This window comes from Rhagoletis pomonella, unplaced genomic scaffold (assembly GCF_013731165.1).
Source record: "Rhagoletis pomonella isolate Grant_MI unplaced genomic scaffold, Rhpom_1.0 Rhpom_scaffold_00002, whole genome shotgun sequence".
NCBI lineage: Eukaryota > Metazoa > Arthropoda > Insecta > Diptera > Tephritidae > Rhagoletis > Rhagoletis pomonella.
Genome location: NW_023458556.1, coordinates 8,816,648 through 8,832,462, shown reverse-complemented (window position 1 = coordinate 8,832,462; position 15,815 = coordinate 8,816,648). Strand labels below are relative to the sequence as shown.

At 41.2% G+C, this 15,815-nt stretch overlaps 2 protein-coding genes across 2 annotated transcripts in view; one reads left to right on the top strand and one right to left on the bottom strand.

Moving 5' to 3' along the window:
- Nucleotides 1-6,819: 6,819 nt before the first annotated feature.
- LOC118732999 (NEDD8 ultimate buster 1-like) lies at nucleotides 6,820-9,178 on the bottom strand. The gene is made up of 8 exons (XM_036462146.1): nucleotides 9,059-9,178; nucleotides 8,874-8,997; nucleotides 8,600-8,800; nucleotides 8,396-8,541; nucleotides 8,098-8,340; nucleotides 7,482-8,027; nucleotides 7,337-7,420; nucleotides 6,820-7,284 (listed from the first exon to the last, which is right to left on the bottom strand). Exons 1-8 carry the CDS (start codon nucleotides 9,176-9,178, stop codon nucleotides 6,919-6,921), a joined length of 1,830 nt encoding a protein of 609 aa, XP_036318039.1. The 3' UTR covers nucleotides 6,820-6,918.
- Nucleotides 9,179-14,726: 5,548 nt separating this feature from the next.
- Nucleotides 14,727-15,815, top strand: part of LOC118732998 (putative leucine-rich repeat-containing protein DDB_G0290503) — a 13,055-nt gene continuing 11,966 nt past the window's right edge. The window contains exons 1-2 of the mRNA XM_036462145.1: nucleotides 14,727-15,232; nucleotides 15,512-15,777. Coding sequence (XP_036318038.1) covers nucleotides 15,061-15,232; nucleotides 15,512-15,777 — 438 coding nt within the window. The 5' untranslated portion in view covers nucleotides 14,727-15,060. The remainder of the gene's footprint in view (nucleotides 15,233-15,511; nucleotides 15,778-15,815) is intronic.

Here is a 15,815-nt window from a genome sequence, read left to right as displayed (position 1 = left end):
GTGCAAGACAGAGTGCCAAAGCTACTGATCGCTAATTAAACGAATGCAAGCAACATTTTAAGTACTGACAACGCTGTCGACAACCTGACGTTAAGACGACACGATCTTTCAGGGTGTTTAAGGTGTTTTGTTTTTTTCTGTACATAGCTGGCTGGTAAAGGCTGATTAGTTAATTGGGGATCTTCAATTAAAGCTGGCAAATTATTTTATTTTCGATATTCTACAATTATATACATATATATGTATATATGTATGTGTGCATGCTTGTAGGTAAATTAACGAGTAGAAATAAATAGACAAAAAAACGCTTTGTTGCAGTCGCTTATAATGTGATATATGTATACTATTTATGTATTTTTTTGTTTTCAATGTCAAAATTGTTTTTAACTCCCTCAGCACAGTTACATAAATAATCCATGGCAGCTTTTCGAATCGCCAACTATGGCAGGGCTTACTGCCGAGCACCGAGACGTGAACTTAAAGCAAGTGAAGGTTTTAATTCGGAGATACCAGTCAGGGAGAAGGCCTCTTCCGCTCCTATGTGACATGACATTGACCCAATTTTTGCAGTTCTTGGAGGCACATGTACACAAGGTAATTCCGTACGTGGACGATGTTGCAGTAGTGGTTCGGAGTAAGTTCCCACAGATATTATTCCGCCTTATATAAACTTCGAATTAACTGAACAGAAAGTAAAAAGAACTAGTAAATTTTCTTTACTATACCGGCCAAGTGCCGACGCTAAGAAACGCAATGTTGGGCTGCACTCATGGAATCAGCATCGCTCAAAAATCTAACAAAGATAAAAAAGAGGCACGGGATCATAGATGAGGTATTCACAATACGCCAAATCTTGGAAAAGATCCGCGAGAGAAGAATCGACCTATCCACCACATATTTGTCGAATTCAAAGCCGCTTTCGATAGCTCTGTCTGAGTTTGGCATCCCCGCGAAACTGATATGGCTGTGTAAAATGACGTCGAGCAATACTACCAGCTCCATCAGAATTGGGAAAGACCTTTCCAAGCCGTTTCTGATGTTGGAGAAGATAATAAGAACTGCAGAACCTGAACCGCTCAGGAATAACTTTTTACAAGGGCGTGCAATTGCTGGCGTACGAGGATTACATCGGTAGCAATAACCGCGAAGTCTGTACCGGCTTTTCCTAGTTGGATAGGGAAGCAAAGCGAATGAGTCCGGCGGTCAACGAGGAAAAGACGAAGTATCTCCTGTCACCAAACAAACAGTAATTTCATGACAGTAAAGAATTTCGATTACTTTCGAACCATCATAACACCGAAAACAATGTCAGCATAGAAATCCAACGTGGAATCACTCTTGCCAACAAGTGCTACTTTGGACTGAGTAGGAAATTCAGGAATAAAGTCACTCATCATGCCCGTGTTGGTATATGGCGCAGAAGCATGGACAATGACAACAGCCGATGAGGCGGCTCTTGGACTATTCGAGAGAAATATTTTGCGGATGATTTGCGGGCTTTTAGCGTTGGCGACGGCGAGTACCGCAGACGGCCAAAATCGCTTAAGCGGTTACAGCGCCAAATAAGAAGACGATCATAGATGACGCCCTAAATGCAATAACTTCGATTGGTCTATTCGCTCGAGAATAAGAAATAGGGCTTGTTCGAGTTGCAATCACAACCGCAGTGTTGCGCGAATTATTAAAGTATCGCGTTCTGTGTGAATTTCTAGCAATGTATTAAGAGGTGGGCAGTTGCAACATTTGTGCCATTTTTCATCAGTACAGCAGTAATGCCGCTTTTATTACGTGCCTCGAACAAGCCCATACAGAAAGCAGCATGGAGCCTCGATCAAAGACCTACAGGGAGAAAAGGAGTCTTTATCTTCTAGGACAGTTAGGCATAGACAATACAAAGTGCCTTTACTGAAATTTTTTAATGAGATGGACTATTATTACAGAATTCAATTTACCTTCCAGAAAAGCACTCGGCGGATTTAGCAATGGCCAATGGCGATCAGACAACTCAAGTGGCCAAAGAACGCTGGGACAATCTGTCATTCACAAAAAGTTTATTTCTAGGATGGTTTGTTTCATTCACAATAAAACTTCGGAGTACCTATGTTTAGAGATGTCTCAAAATTTAAATTTGGTTTAAAGGTGGCATTTTTGGAATAATTTTCAAATAGTCAAGCAGCTACCAGATTCAGTTGGAAGTTATTTACCGGGCAGAACGGCAATAACGGTATTTATTTCAGACCGGCAGCTTAGGTGGAAATAAGAGTAGAACTGCAGACCAAGCCTTTTAGGCTTTAGGGCTTTTGGCACTCACGCCGCAGTATAAAACTTAAAGCTGAGTAAAGTTCTGAAAGCATGACAAGCACAGGAAAGGAATGTCTTTGGGATCTGTTCATATGGAAGCTGTTCACCACTATTTCATAGAAATGGTAATTTGGTCATTGATGGCCTCTGCACGATCATTGCTGACATTCAAACGACACTTTCCTACAATGGACGTTTTATAAGTGACCGCTACAAAACATTGTCAGTTATAAGTCTTTGATAGGAGTACACCTGCATGACATTGTCACCAGTGTATTTATATGTTTTTTTTTTAATTTTAAAATTTGTATTTGATATGTGTTTTTAGCAGACTTTAAAAAAAGGAGGAGGCTATCAATTCATTGGAATATTTTTTATGTATGTACATATGTTTCCGCATAACTTTGGACCACATTAACCGATTTCGATAACTCTTTTTCTATCGGAAAGGTAGTGCCTCATGGGTGATTTCATACTAATTTGGTTTAGATCCGATCATTGGATTATGAAGAAATTAACGGTACTTCTAAATTGTTATATGCATGAGAATTGAAGTCGATTCTGTTTTTTGCTTAAAATTATTACTTGTCACCAATTGCAGATGGAAGCGTGTGTTTGTGCTCAATCGACAAAAACAACTTAGGGCTTGCAAGCACACACCAATACATACGCACATTCAAGTACATACATATATTGAAAGCCATCAATTAGATACTATAGTTCTTTTTTTGTTTTTGCTTAGCATTATTCTAAATATGGACTTCATACTTGGATGAATGCGAAAATCAGAGCCATTACTAATGGAAAAATAGTTATAGAAAAAAGGCATAATTAAAAAAATTAAAATTTTAAACACAAAGCGTACGATACAAAAAGATTTAACGGTTTATAATAGACTAAACTGGCAAAAACTAATTTAGGTTATGAAAAAATGCAAAAAAAAAGTTTGCAAAAATTAAATTTGCCTTCTGAAGTGAAGTCATTAGGTGGCTTACTTACATAAATATGTACATATATGGAGCGTACCCTAACTCTGGATAACAAAAATTTTAACCGGTGGCTGCTTTTTCACCCCGCTATAGCTTCGTTATTTGCGGGTATGACAAGGGGGAGCCGGTGTTCACAGTTCCCAATTTCTCGTCTAAAACTACTGTACTTACGAACGAATTTGACCCACCTTCGTCACGTCGATAGCGGCAATCCCAGTATTTGAGATCTCAATTTGGACATTCGGCAACTGATAGACACAAGCAGAAGGAGTGGGAAGAGTGCCTGAAGTCCTGTAGCTTCACCTCTGTTGTGAGTAAGTTACGCTCAATCCCATGAAACCTGACGACCGATTGGTTGTTGTTCTTGTTGTTGTAGCAGCAGTACCAACCCCGTTATGAGTCATCATCCTCGTCCTTTGATTCTGGAAGCCTGAGACCGATGAACCGGGAGGCGGTCTCGTGTTTGCCCTTCTTAGTGCTGCCGATAGAGATAGCTATTGAGTCTGCGGCATCACCCAGAACAGAGTTATGCTAGGATGCCAATTCTGAACAGAATTTCCCTGGCAGTTTTCGCTCTTTGCCCTTTCCTCCTATCATGAATAAAAATTCCCTGAGGATTTCTTATTTTAAATGGCGGAGTTTAGCTGTAGTGTAAAACAGCTCTTTCGAAGCTCGAATTTACTCCTCCCAAATTTTCGGAGAAAATGCTACTCCCTGCGAGTTAATTATTGGAGGATATCTTTCTCGGAAGCAGGTCCCGGAGACCAAACTCACGTGCAGTATTCAGAATTGGCCGATTGTCTTTGCGGGTGCTGAGGCTCGCAATGACTGCTTCGCTGTGTAGCTTGCTGAGCGCGGCTCTGTATAGCGCTACGCCGAACGGATTGTCTACTTCCGGCTCCGTGTGTGCTCTGACCGCCATTGATCGGCCGATTACTTTGTACGCCGTGAGCAGGGTTTCATTATCGGCTCCCCAGGTGCTGCCGGCTAGCGACTTTGTTCCTGAGGTGTCCGCAAAGAAGGACGATGGGCTGTCAAATGGAAATTTATTTTCCATCCATCAATGGAGAAGGTCAAACGTCAAAATTAATTTAAGTTGTCAAAACCAGTGCCTTACCTATTTTCACACTTGAGGCCTTGCTTTTCGCGAACCTTTCAGATAGAACAATCCTAGGTAATAGTTTTGAATTTATCAGCACGACGACGTAGAACCACACGAAAATTGACCTATTGGTCATCCCATGTCAAATCGACAAATGGTTTGAATCGAGCATTTTTGATTTGCTTGAATTCTGCGGAGAAATTTTCTTGTATCATATAAGAAAACTCTGCCAATGGAAAAAGTTAAAGAATTTTTTCGAAAGTTATGCAAAAAACTCTTAATTTCAAAATTTCCGGAATTTTTCAAATTTATTTTTTAAATATCTTAAAAACTATTACAGTTTTATGGTGCAGTGGTGCTGGTCTCGCCTCAAAGGAAATATTTAAGGCTATAAAGAAAAATTTTAAAATTAAAAAAAAAAACATAGCAGCAAAAACTTATTAAAAATTTTGCAAACTTCTTTTATAAAACTTCCAACTGATCTTAATAGATCCTGAAATTTTCTAAGTATTTTTTTTCAAACTCTAGTTAAACTGAAAACTCAAACCTTTAAAAAAAACCTTTCAGGATTTTTTAACATCAGTTGGAAGCATCGTATAAAAAAATTGGGGCCAAAAATTTATATAAGTTTTTTACGATTTTTTAAATTTCCGAATTCTGATTTTATTCCAATTATTTTGAATATATTTTTATATAGCCCTAAAAACAAGATCAGAACCATTTTTGTAACTATGTACATATAATAGTTTCTAAAAATAAACTTGCAAAATCAGAGAAATTGTGAAATCTTGAACCTTTGAAAATTTTTTTGTTTTTTTTTCTTCCTTTGGCAGAACTTTGTTATATGATAAAAAAAAGTGCTGGCCAAAATTCATCTTAATCAAAAATGGTCAATTCCAGACATTGATCGATCTCACATGGATTGACCCATATGTATCTAGCTCAAGATTTTTTCATCTAGAGTGTAATTGCGGGGGTCATCGCCTTACTTTTTTCAAAAGTAATAAAATAATGCCGGCAAAGAACAAACCTATTTAACTAACACTTTACCGAGTATAAAAGGAGCTGCCGTCACCCTGTAGTAATAGCTAATGCAGCTTCTCAGAGCGAAAGAAGCGTATATTGGCGTATATTTTTCAAATAAAAAAATAGCAAAATTATCATAAGTAAGAACATTTACATAGTTATGTGTTTATCTACCATTTTTCTTTTGTAATTAATAATGAAGAGACGCTATTAAAAACCCCTACTTCTAAAATATTGCTATTTTGCTCTTTGAGATATAGTATGTAAATATGTATGTATGTATCCACAAAAACGAGTAACGCTTTAAATCAAATTTCCGCATATTTCCCCATTTAATTGCTGTTTATCAATATCGGAAATATTTCGTCAAATTGCATACCCCAACTAAATGTCGAAGCTGGTGCCCACCCCCAATGGTAATTATATGTAGTAGGGTCTATTAAAGCTTTGTCATCATTACAATTTAAATATCATTTCGCATTTCTTATGTGCTAATGTACATTTGTTTGTATGTTTGACAGCGTGAACTGTTAATTAATTCTCGCCGTAAGAGCACATACTACATCAAGCAGCAGTAAAGAAAAAAAAAAACAATTTAAGTGTCATATGAATCTGCAATTACCAGCTTGTGTACTTTATCCCAGGGGATTTGTTTGCTGTTACAAATAAGCTTTTATGTAAAAATTTTAATTCTCGTTCTCGTAAAACCTGACAAGATCTTTATGGCAGCAGCGTACTTTGCACTTGAGGACTATTCTGCACATGTCTCGCGAACCATCTGTATGTGTGTGTGTGTGTGTTGTATATGTATGCACCCGCATATGTACGTATGTAAATGTATACATTTCATCGTGCTCCCCTAACATTGTATAGAACATATTTTTTTGATGTAAGTTAATAAAAAAATATAGAGTAAAAAAATTAAAATAAAGAAAAACCTACAAAATATCCGCTTTTGTAAGACAAAAAACGCAAGCATTGCGATTTATTATTCAGCATTCAAAACACGTTTCGATTCAGTTGCCAATTGCCGCAGTTAGTTACCATGCGTGCCCTGCTGAATTGCTACTTGCTACTGATGTTGCGATGCAAGATCTAAATGTGATATTGTCAAATTAAATTTGTAGAAATTTCCTAAGAATTACTTAAATTTATAACTTTTAAAAATGCTAAAATTAAATTTATATAACTTTACAAGTTGTCTTCTATTTCAAAGAAATATTTAACTTTGCAGCACAAATGGTTCAAAGTTTAATTCGCTAAATCAATGAGAAAAAGAAAGCAGTATATATATATATATATTTTGTACATATCGTATAAAAAATTATTCTTAAAACAATGCAGTAATAAACTATGTTCTAGTTTTACGATCGCATGAAGCAGAGCTTGTACACATTCGCATGTATAGGTCGGATAGTATTTATTCCAATTAAAACATAATATACAATTCACCTTTTTTTGTAAATATATGTACTATACCAAAATCGTAGTGGCATGCAATCATTGTTCCAAGAAGCGTTTGTATTCTGCCAAAATTTGCTCTTCTTGCTGGAGTGGCAAGTCAAGATAGTCCTGCTCATTCGACGTCAGATCCTGATTGAAGCGTTCATATGCTTCGTATGATTCCATTTCATTCTTCATTTTGTCTAGTGCTGTAGACGCGAGTGAATTGTTGCCACTAGATGTAGATGGTGTATCATCGGCGAGAATTTCCTTCGCAGCTTTGGCTATATGGCTTATTTGCTTCCGCAACTCTTCTTCACTACCGAATATTTTAACTAGAAAATCAAGTGCTTTCTCAGGATTATTTTCGGTAGTCTCAAGAGCTACGCGCACCATGTTCTCGTTGAAGCCAAGCTGTTTTAACTGAAATGTAGAAAGTTTAGTATAAACTATGCTCAACTATCACTAAGATTACCTGCTCCAACAAATCAGAATTTGCATCTTTCTTTGTCGGCAAATTTTGCAAGAGTGCATCAGCATTCGTTTGCAGCAAATCCAACTGCAAAATTGTTAATTGATATGAAAAAATATAGTACTTGCACCATCTTTAGCACACATACCGCTTGCTGAAGATCATTTTTTGATTGTTTAAGTGCCGCAACGACAAGATCATGCTGAAATCCCATTTCCATTAGTGTACATACACTCCGTGGGTTTACCCAATCCTTGTCGTTGCTTGTGCTCGACAACTTTGCATTTAATTTACGCTCTTTTTGTGAACGTAATCTTGCTGCACTCTTTTTTTCCCTTCGTTCATGTATGAAAGTGATGGCCTGTTCCAAATTTCCACTACAAGCTCGGAGTCCCAAACGTGCTTCGAAAGGTTCATATCCCATCTCCACCAGCGTCATAACGGAGGCGTCATCCACTTTCAATTCACGCAACTCGGCGGCGGCCACCTCTAACCGTTCATAAGCTTCATTCCGTCTGTTCTGATGGAAGAAGACCACACCTTGCAGCAGATGTAGTCGCATTAGCAGAGCACGTTCAGGACATGCGTTCCCTTTCAGTGCAATCAAACGGTTCATATTCTCACCGTAGCTTCGGCGAAAGCTGCGCTCACATATTTCCAAACGCCTTTGAGCATCCGGCAACTGAGTGACATTCTAGCAATTTTAATTTATTTTTTAAATAAAATTGCAACGTACACATGTACATACAAGCAACCAAACTTACTTTGAGACATAAGTAACACCAAACTATGTCTAGATTTATTAAAGCGTAATTGTCCACCGATTCCAAAAATTGTGAATTGCAAGTGGAAAACTTTTCATCAGCTTCGAGCAGCAAAATTAAGGCTTCGTCATAGTGTTGTCTTTTCATAGCCGCCCGAGCCTTTTCACAGAAGCCCATCGCCATCAAAAGCGCGCGGTTTTCATTTGGGGGCAGAAATACAAGATTGCCGTCTTGGTCTTCCATCTAAAAATTAAAAAATAATTATATATTTGTATTTATAAGGACATTAGATACTAGCCTCGAAGAGTTGCCTTTCTGAGTCAACGATGGCCTCGACATCCATTTTAATTTTGCGAATACGATCATACATCGCTTCTTTCGAATTTGATTCTGTGCGATCAACATCACTGATTATTACCATCAACTGCTGATTATTTTTTATACCTAGACAATTAGTTTTCGTAAATTTTTCACCATATACTTATTGTGTTGCTTAACAAACCTTGCAAGTCGAGCGCTTTTTCTGGATCAATAATTTTTCCTGATGATATGCATTTTACACGGTTTGGATCGCTGACCTGCAATTTTTCGGCAATTCTTTTTTGCAGTTCGGTTCCTAAGCCATTTAATGGGCATTTTACTTCCAGCATATTTTGTGTGCCTTCTTGATTATTAATACGCCTTACGCTGAACGTGGCAAGACCTACAGAGATTAATGTAGAAGGTTAATATTAAAAAGAGATTCTATCCAACTACATTGCCAGCCAAATACCTACCAGTTTCATTAAACTCCTTCCGTGTAGCCAGCTTTCGTAATGCGCCATCCTGCAGCTCCGTCAACGCTAGTTTGCAGTTTGATATGCTTATACTTAAGCTTGTGCTAAAATCTTGAGCAAGTCGCTAAAATTTATAATCAAAATATAGTATTTTATAAAATTCTAATTAGGCAAAGAACACTCACATCAATTTCAGATTCTACGCTACCAATATCCGAATAATAGTAGGGCTCTTCCCACAATTTAATACCCAATTGTTGAAGTCGGGCCCTAACCTGAATGATGACATTGTCTATATGCGACATGATAGTGCAGAAGTTGAGAAATAGCAGCAAAAACAAAACAAATCGACGTTTGCGTAAACTTTCTTCAATGAATCTATAAACAAATTCAACGTATTTCACAATTTCATTAGCCAAGAGAATTTGTTTTACTTTGTTTATTTTGTCACTCTGTTTATTGCATTTTGTATATTTTGCTGTAAACAAGGAAAATCAAAATATGACAAAGCAAAAACGTAATTACCATATGATCGCCAGCAACAGAGTTGCATTTGCTAACGTTCACCAATTGACCAAAATGAAGTAAAGTAACGAATACATAAGTGAAGAATATATATTTTGGCTAATTAACTTTGTGCATAAGTGGTACACATATTAAGCACACGTACAAGTCCTAAGCGATTGAATAGAGTGAGGTGGAGAAATATTGCCACAACTACGTGACATTTCACTCCGTCCGCTTATTTCCATTATAACCAGTGCATGATTTCAATACACCAATTCTTATGGCAGCACTTATAGGAAGGCATTGGATACTTATATAGCTGGCTTAAAGCTTAAACAGACGGCAGCGTTGATCCGGACTAAGTCGGACTTGATCCGGATCAACTGAAGGTAATATTTTGGTACTGGAGACTAGAGAAATTAAAAATACGTCGTTTCGAAAAGGACACAGGTACTTTTATGTTTTCTCCTTTATATTCAATGAAAGAAAAAATTGCTAAGTCCAAAGGAAGCTCTAAAGAATTGATAAGGCAAAATTAGTACGAAATGGTTTAATAAATATCGATTCTCTATGATTCGTATGGAGTTTTGCTTTGATTTAAATGTTTGGCGAAATACTTTAAGAAAATGGCTTAAGAAGTTTTTTCCCTCTCCTGTAAAATTTTTTAGTTGGGAATTAGAAACTTGATTAAGCAGCGTTTGCATTGTTCAACTTATTTTTCAAGTTTTTGTTGAATGTGAGGGTTGAATAGTGCAAACGGCCTTTCATCAAACTGCTTTCAATCAAGTTCGTCGGCAGCCAATTTTCGTTCAAATTTTGAGTCAATTAATCGCCTGTGAACAATGTTGTTGTTGTTGTTGTAGCGGCTACAACAACCCCGCCCAGATCGGTTGGTATCTCAGTCGTTGTCGTCAAGTTCCACTAACGGCAACCCTAGGAAGCGTGCAGCTTCTGCGGGGTTTGCCCATAAGGACAAGGTCGTTAGGGATGTCGGGTTTGCCGGGCATGCGAAGAGATGTTTCGAGTCATGTGGGGTCTCTCCGCATGCCGGACATTCATTAGGCACATCCTCATTCAGCCTACTCAGGTAGGAGTTTAACCTGCTGCAGTAGCCGGAGCGAAGTTGTGCAAGTGTGGTGCGCGTCTCCCGAGGCAGATGAAGCTCCGTCTCGTCAATGTCCGGGGGTGGTGTGCCTAGAACGGCATTCACAGGTCTAGAGTCTACATAACTCGAGACTGAGTCCCTGTGAATGCCGTTCAAGGCCTGTCTGTAGGCTGTCGGGTCCAGAGGTTGCTTAATGAACCTCTGGACTTCGTCCGTTAGTTCATATAGATGCCTCCTGACGTGCCTAGGCGAGGGCTCCTCTGCAAGCAGCTGTCTGCACGGGTGGCCACTTCTGTGGGTCCCGATCAGGAACTGCTTGCAGAGCATTATATTGTGCTCCTTCACCGGGAGCATTTGCGCCTCGCCGTGCAGGTGGTGTTCAGGCGTCATCAGGAGGCATCCCGTCGCTGTCCTCAGTGCGGTGTTTTGTGCGGTCTGTAGCTTCGTCCACTGCGTCCTACTAGTCCCAGGCGACCACACTGGCGCTGCGTAGTTCAGAACCGGCCGGCCTATTGCCTTGTATGTTGCCAGCAACGTTTCTTTGTCTTTGCCCCAAGTACTGCCGGCTAGCGACTTGAGGACCTTGTTGCGGCTCTGTACTTTATTGACAATAGCGGTTGAGTGCGCAGAGAAGAGAGCAGGCTGTCGAAAGTTACTCCGAGTATTTTGGGGTTATTCACCGTCGGAATTGGTGTGTCATCGACGTGAATCCCCAGCGGTAGCCTGACCTCCTTCGTCCAGGTTGTGAACAGGGTCGCGGAGGATTTCGTAGGGGAGAGGGCTAGACACTTTGCAGTGAAGAAGCGAGAAAGTTCGGAGAGATAGCCGTTTACTTTCGAACACAGGTCATCAATTCCATTCCCAGTCGCCATAAGCGAGCAATCGTCGGCATAGGAGACAATCGAGACTCCCTCTGGTGGTTGAGGGAGCTTTGAAATATAAAAGTTAAACAGTAGCGGGGAAAGGACACCACCCTGAGGAACCCCCTGTTTTATTTTTCGCTGCTTACTCGTTTTGTCTCTGAACATTACCGACGAATGTCGACCACTTAGATAATTTGCCGACCACCGTTTGAGCCTCTGTGGGAGAGAGGAGGCCTCTATATCTTCTAGTAGCGTGGAATGGCAGACGGTGTCAAACGCCTTTGACAGGTCCAACGCTACTAGAATCGTTCTCTCACAGGGACGGTTACGGTTAAGGCCACGAGTTATCTGAGTGTTTATGGCGTTAAGTGCTGTTGTTGTGCTGTGCACTTTACGGAAACCATGCTGATGCTTCGCTGGGGTCAGGTGATTTGTGAAGTACGGGAGTAGCAAGGCCTCGAGTGTCTTCGCTACCGGGGAAAGGAGTGTAATCGGACGATACGAATCTCCTTTGTTTGCAGGTTTCCCCGGTTTGAGCAGTGGGACCACTCTCCCCACCTTCCAGATGTCTGGGATGATGAGAGTGGCCATTGACAAATTGAGGACCTCCGTTAGGTACGCTACCCCCGCAGGACCCAAATTTTTCAGCATCAGCATGCATATACCGTCGGGACCCATGGCTTTGGAGGCTTTCGCCTTCCCGATGGCCACCTGAACTTCACCGCAAGTGAAAGCAAGGGGGGCACAATTTGTTGGCAGTTTGTGCAGCCTTCTGGTCACTCGACGCTTGGCTTTGTCCACCGGAGGATGCAGTATGAACTGCCGGCTAAAATAGCTCGCGCATCGCTCCGGGTCCGACGAAGCATGGTCGCCGAAGGAAATTTCGACTCTGTCGTCGTGCTTCGTCGGATTAGACAATGACCTCACGGTTGACCAAAGCTTGCTCACACCAGAGGTGAAGTTGCAAGTCTTCAGATGCTCCTCCCACTTCTTCCGCTTATGTACGTTTACAAGTTGCCGAATCTCCGCGTTGAGATCCCTGATACGGGGATCTCCGGGATCGGCCTGACGAAGGCTATCACGCTCATTTGCTAAAACAGCCGCTTCGGCAGGGAAGTTTGGACGTGGGTCCGATATGCACCCTGCCGGTATGAAGCGGGCTGCAGCAGCAGTGATAGCCCTGCGGAACTTACGTTCACCGAGGTGGACGTCGGTTGGTGTGGGGAGCGATGTGAAGGTGTTTTCAGTAAACTCCGCGTAACCTTTCCAGTCAGCTTTAGAAAAGTTGACATAGGTCCGGTGTTTGGCGGAGGCAAAGTCGGTTGGTTTATCAATCGAGATGACTATGGGTAGATGGTCTGATGCTAGAGTCAGCATAGGTCGCCACGTTATGCTGTTTATCAGACCAGCGCTGACTATTGTGATGTCTGGCGAGCTACTGCAGTTACCCATAATCCTGGTGGGTGCGTCGTCGTTCATTGTGCAGAATGTCGAATCGTCTATCTGCTCAGCCAAGTCTGTTCCCCTACGATCGTTTGACAGGCTTGAGTGCCAAAGATCGTGGTGCGCATTAAAGTCACCTACTACCATACGGTTTTCACCTCTGAGGAGCGCACCTATATCAGGGTGATATCCTGCCGGGCAGCAGGTGACAGGGGGTATGTATATATATTAAATATTTCGAGCTCGACATCGCCTGACCGGATAGCGATGCCCTGACATTCTAGGGTGGTATCCCTGCGGTCGATGTCTGCTTCGATAAGACGATACTGCACGGTGTGGTGCGTGATGAACGCTAAGCCACCACCATTATCTCGCTCGCGATCTCGACGGTGCACGTTGTACCCGGCACAATTCAACAAAGTTGAATTGCTGTGCAACTTCGTCTCTTGGACCGCAGCTATTAATATACCATGCCGACACATAAAGGCGGTTATCTCCTCAATCTTGCTCTGTAGCCCGTTACAGTTGAATTGGAGGAGCTTCATGTGGTTCGGGAGACGTGTTGTGATGTGGGGTGTTAGTGAGGTGTAAGTTCTTGCCGCCGTTGGCTGTGTGTGCTGCTGGGGTGATTGCCTCCCTGTGGTGGTATTGGGGGGCGTCGCAATTGATGCCAGCGACCGGGCAGCGCAACACGGGCCCTCGAAGTTCCCCGTCCAATCTCGCGTGGTGCGCAGACCTGAGCATGCCCTAAAGTGGCACCAGCCAAGGCAGGTGTTGCACTTGACTGATGTCACATTACGGAATATTCTGGTCTGACATACCGTGCAGATTGTAGGGGGAACCAAGAGTTGTTGGCGGCGGCGTGTGGGTGGTGGTGCGGTTGTGTGTGTTATGTGGTCTGTGGTGGCTGTGGTATGTTGTTGTGTTGTGGCGACTGTGTGTGGTTGCTGTGTGAGTGTGTGGGGCTGCACGGGCGGACTGTGGGTTGCCGTGGAGGCTGCTCTATTTGAGCAACAGGGGGCCACGTACGACGCGGTCCACTGTCTGTGTGTCCGTAATCCCGAGCAGACCCTGAGGTGACTCCACCCCTCGCAGGCATTACACTTGACTGAGGTGGAGTTGTGGTGTAAACGTCTTCGGCATACACAGCAGGTGTATATTTCTGGCCCAGGGTTTGACTCGATGCCAGCCCTGAGTAGGAGAATGCGTAGTGAATGTTGCCCTATGGACGGACAACTTCTGAGATACTTCGCCGACCTAAACGGGGTTAGATCGCCGAAACAACAGCCCTTGGTCGGGTGAAACCCGAGTCATTCCGGTACGTAGAACCGGCTGTCGTGGGAATGCCTGTGAACAATGCTTTATATTAGTTGTCTTCATCAGAAGAGATCGACTGTTGATAAACTTGATAAAACGATAAATTTATCATTTTGATAAATGAACTGTCAAACTTTGTATGGAAATCTATTAAACCAAACTTTAACAAATTATCAAACGCTTTTGGTGGATAAATGTATAAATTTAAGCAAAATTCAACCCTGACAAGTTGCCAGGCGGTGGCTTTTGCTACGAAAACATAAAAAGCAAATGAACACAATGGACGACGTAAGAATGAGAGGTAACTAGTCATGTAAGTTAAATAATAAACAATTTTATGTAATTATTTACCAAGTTGTGTTCAAAAAAAGTATGCGGATGAACAGATAAATTTAAGGAATTTATCCCTTTATCACTTTACATACATGGCATTTCTTTATACATTCCGGATAATCCCATTTCACAGCCGGAATAAACAGAATGCGTTTGAAATATATGTCAACATATCATCAGGAACGTTCTAAAGAATAAATAAACAAAAAAATTTATTCCAAACGTTCAGAATGAATAAAGAAATGCAGCCATAAAGAAACCTATTAGGGTAGCTGTGTTGAACGAAAGAACAGAACAACAGACAGAACAGCTTTACGTTCTTTGGTAATACTTTTTCATTTTTTGCGTGTTGGGTGACGTATGTTCTGAAATTTTTTGTTGCCACTGACATTTGTTTGTCGTTACTTGTGATTTTGAAAGCTGGAAGCCAAAACAGAAAAGAAGCGCTGCCAAGTCGCTGCATTAGGATTTTGCACGCATTCGGCTCGTACAAATTCTAATAGTGTTTAGTGGACAAGCAGAACTTCAAAATTGGCTTTTTCGACGCTGCAAAAAGAATAAATTTTAAACGACACACGATTGATTGAAGTTTATCAAAGCGAAAACTGTTTGTAAAAATATGGCCAACGCGGAGATGGATATGAAGGCGAACCTGACGGATCTGTCTAAAATACCCGTCAAGGAGTTTGAGAAGCACTTTCGTGATTGGATGGAACGCGACGATGTAGCGCGGGCACTACAGGCAAAGCTGCGAACTGATCTCATATCAAATTTCAACAAAACTGCGTTAGGTGAGCATTTTGTTTACAAATATTAATCTAGGCTTTTTTTCAGTTGTTTTGAAAGGCTTTCATCAATGAATATACTCGTACAAGCAATTGAGGTTCATTCATGAATTGGGTTTGTTTACATTTTTTGTTTGCTCGTTTCTTTACTGCATTACCATAGCGACCGAATTCATCGATAACTATTAGTCGGCAATGCAGGGCTACGTTAAAGCAGTGCACTCAATGGGACATGCATTTTAAAATCGTTTGTTAAATTTAAGTGTTAATTCTCTGTGCTTCCAGGTCGCCAAATATTGGCACAGACCACTACCACCACCACGGGTGGTTCAACGCATCGATTAACACTGTCGCCATTAGTGTTGGCGCTTAATACACTCGTCGCTGAATTCCTCTATGCACAGAACTGCCATTTCACGCTGTCAGTATTTTGCACTGAAGTACCGTTTCGAAATACACTTCCGGATTTTGAAAACTCGCAGCACTTCCGCTTCACTGGCGATGAAATTAAAGAGATCCTGGAAGCCATCTTTGAAAAAACGTCCTATGAGGCATCATTTAAAAATAGCATTATTAGAAAATATGAAGG

Excerpts from the sequence above, each read along its gene's own strand:
- LOC118732999 (XM_036462146.1), bottom strand. The coding sequence starts at position 9,178 with ATGTCGCATATAGACAATGTCATCATTCAGGTTAGGGCCCGACTTCAA. Across the intron at positions 8,998-9,058 it reads GCGTAGAATCTGAAATTGAT|CGACTTGCTCAAGATTTTAG; the intron begins GTGAGTGTTCTT and ends TATAAATTTTAG. Across the intron at positions 8,341-8,395 it reads CAGAAAGGCAACTCTTCGAG|ATGGAAGACCAAGACGGCAA; the intron begins GCTAGTATCTAA and ends TTTAATTTTTAG.